This window comes from Schistocerca nitens, chromosome 5 (genome assembly GCF_023898315.1).
Source record: "Schistocerca nitens isolate TAMUIC-IGC-003100 chromosome 5, iqSchNite1.1, whole genome shotgun sequence".
Classification (NCBI taxonomy): Eukaryota; Metazoa; Arthropoda; class Insecta; order Orthoptera; family Acrididae; genus Schistocerca; species Schistocerca nitens.
In genome coordinates this window covers 625,097,985-625,108,115 of record NC_064618.1, presented here as the reverse complement: position 1 = coordinate 625,108,115, position 10,131 = coordinate 625,097,985, and the positions used below count along the sequence as shown (strand labels likewise).

The window sequence follows — 10,131 nt, the reverse complement described above, 5'->3', positions numbered from 1 at the left end:
TGTCGTCGCAGGTGATCAGACCATGATCATCTGCCACTGGAATCAGCTATGGCTGCAGCAAACCAACGTCACCACGACACTGCCTTCACTTCCGGGAGCAGCAGATACTTCCAGCGGCCATAGTCAGCTGACACCGCATTGCACAACCATAACTATCTCCTCTGGCTATGCCGATATTTCCTGTCGTGGTGACTGGGCTGCTATAGACGTCACCCCTTTCCATACGCCAAGATATCGAACTCAGTGAGAAAGGGCGAAAGCAATATTACACCACAGCAGATCATATCCATCACTACCATAGGTCAATGGGTGGGGTTACTCTCAACGGTCTCCCTCCTGCTGCATCAAACCGTGGATTGTCCATATTACTTCGAAAACTATGAGCCTATTAAAGGAGGGGGACACTTTGTATACCCATCTCGCATCAAGATTCGCCATGACAACCAAGTACAAAATAAGCTACGAGTGGCGCCACCAGGTACTGGTTCAAATACTCACCTGTTTCACTGACATTGGTGTGTCAGTGCAGTCGCGCATTAATCACACATTAGGCCTACAGTCACCATTCGGCGCTGATAACGAGAGTGCTGTTCCACTCGCCATCTTTCTTCACTCGCACCCTCTCGATCTTGGCTTACCTCATAACACGTCAAACTAAATGCTACTTTAGCATGACTTGGCTCCAACAGTAATTCTACTGCCATGTAGTAGAGCCCAGGGGAGCATGTTTTTGGAAAAGTGAAGTGTGTGTCAGCAACAACACAAAAGTTAAATTCCAAAAGAAACAATACTTGCTGCATAATCTCTGTTTATACGAGGATTACGAATATTAACGGAGCAACAGAGTTCATTGACCCTCTGCATTCTGTCACATACCGTATATAACTTCTTCATATCCTGAATCAATAAGGAAATAAGAGGCGTTTGTCTTGCTCGCCACATTTTACTGCAATTTAACTATGGGATAATAAAAGAAATGATCCGGATGTAAAACTAAGGAAGAAAAGAAACATGCAATTACACAGAATAAGTCGCATTGCTAAAAACTCATTCTGAATGCAAATCCTTATCTCTTTCACTAACCATGGCATGTTATCTCTCGAAATTCGCTGGACATGTTCAAACTGCTTCAGCTATTTCATTTGGATACTCCACCTAGATGCACCCCATTTCATTTTTTATTATTGTTTGTAGTGATTGTGTTTTCGTTTCTCTTGCTTCTAGTCTTGTTTGTATTCCCTGGGGTAACCTTTTCTGCTGATTGTTTCTGCCTTACCCACTATACAGGGTCCGAAGTCATAAGGACAATGTCATAATGTAGGTGGATCTATGTACAGGTACCCCTAACCTCCTTTATTTCTATACGTGTCTCTCCTATTGAAGCAATTCTGTCTGACTTAATTAAATAAATGGCATGCCACCTCGAATCTTTCCCTAATTCCTTCTTCCATTTTCATGTCTCCACAGACACTTAATTTAGAAACCTATTCTACTGGCTTTCCGTCAACTAAGGTACTATATAACTCTTTTCATTTCTTTCTTTATCACGGTTTCTGTTTTCCGAGATTTTCAGTCAGTTCCTTTCTCATATCATTGCTACACATAATTAAATAATCAGACATTATTTTAATGTGCTTGAGTGATATTTATTGATCCGTACATCCTAGTATACAGCCTCAAAATGCAATGTTGTGATCAAACAACCAACACGTGTTCCTTGTCCATGGATGCAGCTCTTCCCTCAATTTCCAGGGAGAGCAGTTCGTCACGAGCTGCAGCGTAGTCGCTGTAGATGTCTGGGCTGGAGTACTCCTGGAACAGCTGGTCGTAGCTCTGGTGGTAACTGTTCGCCAGCACCATGGCAGCCGCCGCTCTAGGGTACAGCGACTGCACAGAAAGAGATAACACGTCATTGTGACTTCGTCTGTCTGCGTTACTTAGGCCTAATTTCACTCTAGACAAAACCAAAGCTCAACGACGCCAGAGTTAAAACTTCGAGCACATCTAATAAATGAGAGCAAAAATTGTGAATAGGATGTTAGAAGGCTTACAGGAAGAATGAACAGAATGGCAAAACTTTCACGTTTCAAGACTTCCCGTATAAGGAGAATAAATAGACTGATATAAAAAATTCACATTTACAGAAATTAATAAGTAACACTAACGATAAGAAGCTCTTCTACAATAAAACATTAATTTAGTCGATCAGTCTTCTGAATGGTTTGATGCACCAGCCACATGTTTCTCTCAAATGGCAATTTCTTCCCCTTAAAGTACCACTTATATGGAATATCCCCAACAATATGTTCTATACAGGGTGAACCAAAATTTGCACATACATGGGACCCATAGCAATTTATTTACACTAACACCAGAAAACGATCTGCAACAAAATATTGTCCTGTATATTTTTCAGTAGAAAGTGGACGTTGAAAATACGCTATAATCACATTATAATAAAGGTCTTCAAGCTTTAGCATGCAGCTGTGATGGCCATATACACTCCTGGAAATTGAAATAAGAACACCGTGAATTCATTGTCCCAGGAAGGGGAAACTTTATTGACACATTCCTGGGGTCAGATACATCACATGATCACACTGACAGAACCACAGGCACATAGATACAGGCAACAGAGCATGCACAATGTCGGCACTAGTACAGTGTATATCCACCTTTCGCAGCAATGCAGGCTGCTATTCTCCCATGGAGACGATCGTAGAGATGCTGGATGTAGTCCTGTGGAACGGCTTGCCATGCCATTTCCACCTGGCGCCTCAGTTGGACCAACGTTCGTGCCGGACGTGCAGACCGCGTGAGACGACGCTTCATCCAGTCCCAAACATGCTCAATGGGGGACAGATACGGAGATCTTGCTGGCCAGGGTAGTTACTTACATCTTCTAGAGCACGTTGGATGGCACGGGATACATGCGGACGTGCATTGTCCTGTTGGAACAGCAAGTTCTCTTGCCGGTCTAGGAATGATAGAACGATGGGTTCGATGACGGTTTGGATGTACCGTGCACTATTCAGTGTCCCCTCGACGATCACCAGTAGTGTACGGCCAGTGTAGGAGATCGCTCCCCACACCATGATGCCGGGTGTTGGCCCTGTGTGCCTCGGTCGTATGCAGTCCTGATTGTGGCGCTCACCTGCACGGCGCCAAACACGCATACGACCATCATTGGCACCAAGGCAGAAGCGACTCTCATCGCTGAAGACGACACGTCTCCATTCGTCCCTCCATTCACGCCTGTCGCGACACCACTGGAGGCGGGCTGCACGATGTGGGGGCGTGAGCGGAAGACGGCCTAACGGTGTGCGGAACCGTAGCCCAGCTTCATGGAGACGGTTGCGAATGGTCCTCGCCGATACCCCAGGAGCAACAGTGTCCCTAATTTGCTGGGAAGTGGCGGTGCGGTCCCCTACGGCACTGCGTAGGATCCTACGGTCTTGGCGTGCATCCGTGCGTCGCTGCGGTCCGGTCCCAGGTCGACGGGCACGTGCACCTTCCGCCGACCACTGGCGACAACATCGATGTACTGTGGAGACCTCACGCCCCACGTGTTGAGCAATTCGGCGGTACGTCCACCTGGCCTCCCGCATGCCCCCTATACGCCCTCGCTCAAAGTCCGTCAACTGCACATACGGTTCACGTCCACGCTGTCGCGGCATGCTACCAGTGTTAAAGACTGCGATGGAGCTCCGTATGCCACGGCAAACTGGCTGACACTGACGGCGGCGGTGCACAAATGCTGCGCAGCTAGCGCCATTCGACGGCCAACACCGCGGTTCCTGGTGTGTCCGCTATGCCGTGCGTGTGATCATTGCTTGTACAGCCGTCTCGCAGTGTCCGGAGCAAGTATGGTGGGTCTGACACACCGGTGTCAATGTGTTCTTTTTTCTGTTTCCAGGAGTGTAGTACATTCCATAGAGCATCGCGGTAGAATGCACGAGTTGAAGTGCTCTATTCAGGGTGAGGGTGTAATTCTTTTAATTTTTGGTTCCTTGAAAAGGTAGCTTACTTCCTAATCGTTGAGAACCAATACAGTAGGTCTTGCACAAAACAGGTATAATTATTTAATACCACATCAGAAAATCTAACTCGGGATCTCGGAACTCTAACGCAAAACTGTACCCACTATACCAGTTACGTGATAACTGACGACTCGCTTGGCTTCCACGAGTAACATTATGTACCTATGGTAGGATACATTCTCTGGCGATGCGGTATCTGTTTTTAGGAACCACTGTGTACAATTAGTATTAAAACTCAGAGAACAACGTTAGAAAAGGCAACTGCGTATCAACATTTTCATACAGGCTGATTCAGTTTCCCCTACCGCTGTCGTTTTATGCAATCCGCACTGAAATACCTACCCTTTGAAATTCAGGCACAAAATTTTCAAACTCTCTCGCTCGTTACCCCCAGACCATTAGTCCTATAGAAAAAATTAGCAGTAGCTTTCTGTAGGGAATTTCATGTAGGTTATGTTCGTAAAGGAGCGCGTTTTCGAGTTATTCAAGGAAAACATATTCAAAAGTGACCTTTAAACGCACGTCACACTCATTCCTCACCAATCAGGATTTATACTGTGTTCGTGGCAGTCAGATGCTTTCACTGTAGTTCTTCGTGTATTCATACGCAGATCGCTCGGCATGTAATTGTACAAAGCTGATGGGTGCGCATTACCGTCACTATTTATGGCCTGCTCAGAAGAGGCTGAATGATTTACAGCAGAAACTTTGGCAAAGGGTAAAATTCGTTTACGATTTAATTCTCGCAATATTACGTAAAAAGAAAGAAGAACATTTTGCTGGACGAACACTGACCAGAAAGTAAAGGCGTAAAGACTTCGATTCACAGGACATGGGGCTTGCCTGCCTGAACAGCGTGTAGCCAAAACTGCAATATTCTTGAAGAAATAATAAACAGCTAATTCTGTTGCAAAATGGAGGTTTATTTAAACCCCTCTGCAATGGGTTTAAATAAACCTTGCATTTTGCAACTGATTGCTGTTTATTTTCTCCTCATTAAATTTGATCCTACGGTTACCGCTCCATTCTTATAAAAATTTTAGAACCTGTAATGGTGTAAAACCCTAAGAAACTCGTTCACTTCGCAGACGCAGAAAGTGCGAACTGGATGAGATCGCGAATGGTCTACAACAGCTGGGGTCCATATCGAAATAAATCCAAAGAGCCCAAGAGTGCAATTAGTGGAGATCGATTCCACTGTCCACACAGTCTTCAAGACCGATAAACACCGAATAAGTAAACAGATGCTTTCCTCATTTCCTTCTCATTAACTGGTGTCCAGATTCGATCATTACAATGAACTTGTATCCGTCTGACAACATTAGTCACGATGACCGACTTCTATTAACTCCCAATCATAATGGTCAGTACGCCACTGCGGCCTGACAGGGCAGTAGATGGAACCTGATACAGCGACTAGAAAATATAAAGCCGTCACACAAAACAGTCCATACAACACAACATAATCGTTCATCTTCCAGACACAACACAGGAGAGATGTATCTAATCTTGACTTTCCCCACTGTAAATCCTGAAGTCCTCACCGTCACCCGGCGTTCCTCCATGATAGCCGGCAGCTCGGCAGTGGCGTTTGAGATGCCGATGTAAGCAAAGTCGAGGATCCAGTCGTGCAGCCGCTGCAGCTCCAGTGCCACTGTCTCCGGCAGGTGGACGAACGCCTCGTCCAGAGTCCAAATGCCGCTGTCCCTCTGCTGTCCAGCACCTGTTCTCAAGTTCCCCTGTGAAACATATCGACACACTGATGAGTTAAGGCTATTTAATTGCGGTGTATGATTACGGCAGGAAAATGATGAGAGTACACAACAGAATCAGAGAACAGTCTCTTACTTGTGAATTGAAGTGTTTCGTGGATCTCAAGCCACCCTTGACAGCAGAAGAGAAGTTGCGGTAGGCTGTGGCCAGCACTGGCAGGATGTTGTCGAATGAATCATTGACTCCACTCTGGATGTTGTTAACAGCGTATTCTATGCCCTCCTGCATGTTGCGAATCGACCTGAAAGTCCACCGGGCTGCGTTGGCTGTCTGGAAGCCGATTCCGTCCGTCATGTTGGCAAGGTAAGAAGAGACAGCGGCTATCATCATCTCCTTCATGGCTGTCCCATTCACGGAGTAGTATGCTATGCTGGGAGCAGGGATGATCCGTGTCGCATTCACGAAAGCTCCCTCCAGCGAGGCTGCATCCCCTGTGGACAAGATCATACTCTCTGTATGCAATTTAGGTTCCCATGCCTTGTCGCTTATATTTCGATGAGTATTAGCGGTCGCAAGATAAATGCTATCGGATATTATTTAGTTAAAGGTGAAGTATTCACGTACAGATAAACAAAGGATGGTTGAGAGATCTGACAGTGCACGCAGTTACAATGCTATGGTCCCCTTTCGATTTTAATTCAACCTGATTATTGTCAGTTGAGGGTTTATAGATGGTAGGTTACCAGCTTCTCTTTCAGGTCCCGGGTTCTCTACTTGACTCTTCTCTCATTGCCTTTCCTCTACTTACCTATCACTGACATTTGTTTCGTCTTAAGTTTCAGTAATATTCAACACAATTCTGTTCCACCCAACGTGCTGTCTACATCGACTCCAGACGGCACACTCTCTCTGACTCTGATTCACACGTTTTTTATTTATGTCTTCTTTTTTTTTTTAAAAAAAAGCAATGGCGTTCCAATCCTAAAACTTGGATTGTCAGGACTACAATGTTCGATGAATGCACGTCTCCCAAAGGACCCGCAACTCTGACGAAAATGATAAGCTTACAGTTGACGGAACAAACAGCTGGTGACCTACCACATCCCGACTGTAGATGTAAAAAAAAAAAAAAAAAAAAAAGAGATCTGTGGTGCTTGAGACATGGTGCCTGTGGATCATCAGCACATGACGTCATGACGTGGAGACAACCAAGGAGAATCCATGTGTTCTCTCCATTAAAGTGAACCAACGCGAGAAAGCACTCTGGAAATTTCTCAAAAGAACCATTGGGTGCAAGCACAAATGCGCATATGGATAACTGCTGATTGAGAGAGAAATGCGCATTCATTAACAGTAGTGCCTTCTTTCAAATTCTCTCCCAGACACCCAGCTTTATGTTTTGTTTGGTTCCACGAAATCCCTTAAGGCCAACGCCAGACATTTTTCCCCTCTACCATTCTCCACTAATCCTTTCTTGTGCTACACCTTCAAGCCTCGTTTATTCGTCTTCGAAACATAATGTTCCATCTTTTCATCCTTGTGTTTGTAGCGTAATCACTTCCTCGGTATATGCCATATCATTATCTTCAATTAAAATTACTGTTCACAGCTATCATGGTTGAGGCTCTCTTCTAGGACCTGCCTGTGATAAGAGGCTTCTAAAACTTTAATGTTGTGGTGGAGGGATAATTATTAGAATAATAAAAGGCTCAGACGTTTCAATGAATTTATTCCCCATTCTACGCTGCTGATGAGGTGAATGCGTTGAATAGCGTATGTCAAAATGTTCCCCTATAGCATAGATTTACTGAATAGTGAGTCGATCTTTGAACGACGTGACATCATAACTAAATATAAATGGCAAAGTGCAGTTTGCTTCTGGATATAGCTTACCTGGGGAGACGGCAAGACAGACGGCTGCGACGACAACAGCAAACGTGGTCTTCATGTTGAGGCTGTAGGTCTCCAAATGTGCCACTCGCAAGTCTTCATTTCCTATATATACCCGGTATTCTGTACCGTGATACTGTGAACGTCACAAGTGTTTTCATTAAATTAGTGGAAACGTTTAGTTATCTCTTCCTCGGAGTATGAAGTGGCTTAAGGTTAGATAAAAGTACTTGTCCTTCAATTTTTCATCTGACGTTTTCTGTGGCTGATAGGTTCCTAATAACAGTCGTACCGACATACATATGGATATCATTAAACTCCATCTGAATTGCCAAATGTAAAAATAATGCTTACGTTATCTGATAGACGTTTCCGTATGGCAGGTTTTCACTCCTGATCTTACACAACATGTCTTAATTTTTAGAACAATCACAATAATTGTACATGTAAATATCTACCTTTACATACATATCCGCACGGTAATGTACAGTTCGTGGCCGAGGTTACCACGTACCTCTACTAGAGAATTTCTTTCCCGTTCTATTCGGAAACAGAGCTTTGGAAAATCGACTCTCTATAAGCCGCTGTACGAACCGTAATTGCCTGCATGTTTTCCGCGTAGTACTTAGACAAATGTACGGTTGTGGCAAAAGACCCGTTCTTCAGTCGGTGTTAAATACCGATTTTCTAAACTTCCAAAACAGCACCGTGCGAAAAGAACTTTGTCTTCCGCTCCAGGAATTTCCATTTGAGTTTACTAATCATCTCCGTAATAAGAGCGTGTTCATCGAACCTACCGATAACATGTCTAGCAGCAATCTCTGAATCGCTTCTGAATGTCTTCCTGTAATGCCACCTGAAGGGGAGTCCAAATACTAGAGCAGTACTTACGAATGGTTCTCACTAGTGTTCTATAAGCCGTCTCTTTTATAGACGAGCTTTACTTCCTCAAAATCTTCCCAATAAAACATTGATCATTCGCCTTACTACCATTCTGACTTGCTCGTTTTATTTCATATCGCTTTTCAGCGTAACGATTCGGTATTTACTCGAGGTGGTTGTGTCAAGTATCACGCTACTAAAGCTGTGTTCAAACGTTACAGGATTGTTTTTCCTTCGCTTCCTGATTAACTAATGTTTTCATAGATTTGGAGCAAGTTGACATACATCACACCAACAAATTTTGTCTAAGTCATTGTATACTCCTACAGTAGTCACTCGACGACGGCACCTTTCCGTGCTCCACTGTGTCATCAGTAAATAGTCGTAAATTCCTGCTCACACTTTCCCTCGATTCTGTTGCTTCATTTTGTAACACTCTCCGTAGTATTTGATGAAACACCCAATCTCAAAAGCTGTGTAGGTAGTTGTAGGTTTGTTCATCCGTGGATATATTGGTCAGACGTTTAATATATACAGGGAACGAACAATTTAAAAGTCTGCACGGGACAGGTAATCGACGTGGCTATGTAGCAGTAACCATCCCAGTATTTACATGAAGTAATTCACGGAAATCACGGAATTATAAATCGCGATTACCTGACGGAGAGTAGAGCCTCCATGCTCCCGAACGCAAGACCAGTCTCTCTAAAACAGCGTAACCTCCTTCGGGTTGTCCCTAGTATACAGTAGAATTTTGTTTACACATTCTTTCAGAGAAGTTATCTCATAATGTAAGAAGTTAGTGCTACACTGTTCTTCCATTTCAAGAGACCATACTGACCAAACATGTTGATATGCGTAACTGATGGGTAAAAGTACTTACAGTCTGTGGTTAAAAGCTATAACGTTTTGAACAGATCTGTATAGTGATCCCAACAGCCGATTTTAGCGTCTTTTTTCTTATGATCCTTCTTCGTAGTTTGTCAATTGTATTTAAATATTGTGTATTTGCCCCCATAATATAGTGCTCGAGGATACTTAACACTAGTATCCAACGAAAATGTCATGACTGTTGGACACTGATGACGCGGCTTTGAGAACAAAACAGGCCGATGGCAACTGTTTACAAGTATATTTGTGTATTCACGGTATTCAGTAGAGAATCATTAATCATTATGAAGTGGTTTATTTACAGTATGTGTGTTGTGTGGAATTCAGCAACATAGACGAGCTGGAAAACCACATGGACTACAGTAAAACAAATCACCATCTACTGAACCTTGTTTAAGTAAATATAACTACGCTGATCGTATATAAAAAATGCAAGCACTTTAGCGTATTTTTGTTAGTGAAGCAACTTATGAAGTGGCACTAAATATTAAAATGTTCTTGTGCTGTGTGGAACAGATCACATGATGTTGGTCAAAACCCTATCTAAAAAAATATATTAGCCATCTGAAGATGGGCGTGGTGGCCCAACACCGGTTATGGCATTAAAATGAAACATTTAAAAAGTATTTGTGTTTCATTGCGTCCTTCATCAACTATCATTAACAGCTACGGAGTTCAGAACTTCCAACATGGGTAAAATAACAATGAAATTGTC

The 10,131-nt window shown here is 43.5% G+C and overlaps 1 protein-coding gene across 1 annotated transcript; it reads right to left on the bottom strand.

The window, feature by feature from the left end:
• Nucleotides 1-1,625: 1,625 nt before the first annotated feature.
• LOC126259805 (uncharacterized) lies at nt 1,626-7,766 on the bottom strand. The gene is made up of 4 exons (XM_049956833.1): nt 7,647-7,766; nt 5,889-6,244; nt 5,585-5,779; nt 1,626-1,887 (listed from the first exon to the last, which is right to left on the bottom strand). Exons 1-4 carry the CDS (start codon nt 7,699-7,701, stop codon nt 1,696-1,698), a joined length of 798 nt encoding a protein of 265 aa, XP_049812790.1. The 5' UTR covers nt 7,702-7,766; the 3' UTR covers nt 1,626-1,695.
• Between the last annotated feature and the right edge of the window lie 2,365 nt (nt 7,767-10,131).

Excerpts from the sequence above, each read along its gene's own strand:
- LOC126259805 (XM_049956833.1), bottom strand. The coding sequence starts at position 7,701 with ATGAAGACCACGTTTGCTGTTGTCGTCGCAGCCGTCTGTCTTGCCGTC. Across the intron at positions 6,245-7,646 it reads CTGTCTTGCCGTCTCCCCAG|GGGATGCAGCCTCGCTGGAG; the intron begins GTAAGCTATATC and ends TCTTGTCCACAG. Across the intron at positions 5,780-5,888 it reads CGAAACACTTCAATTCACAA|GGGAACTTGAGAACAGGTGC; the intron begins GTAAGAGACTGT and ends TATGTTTCACAG.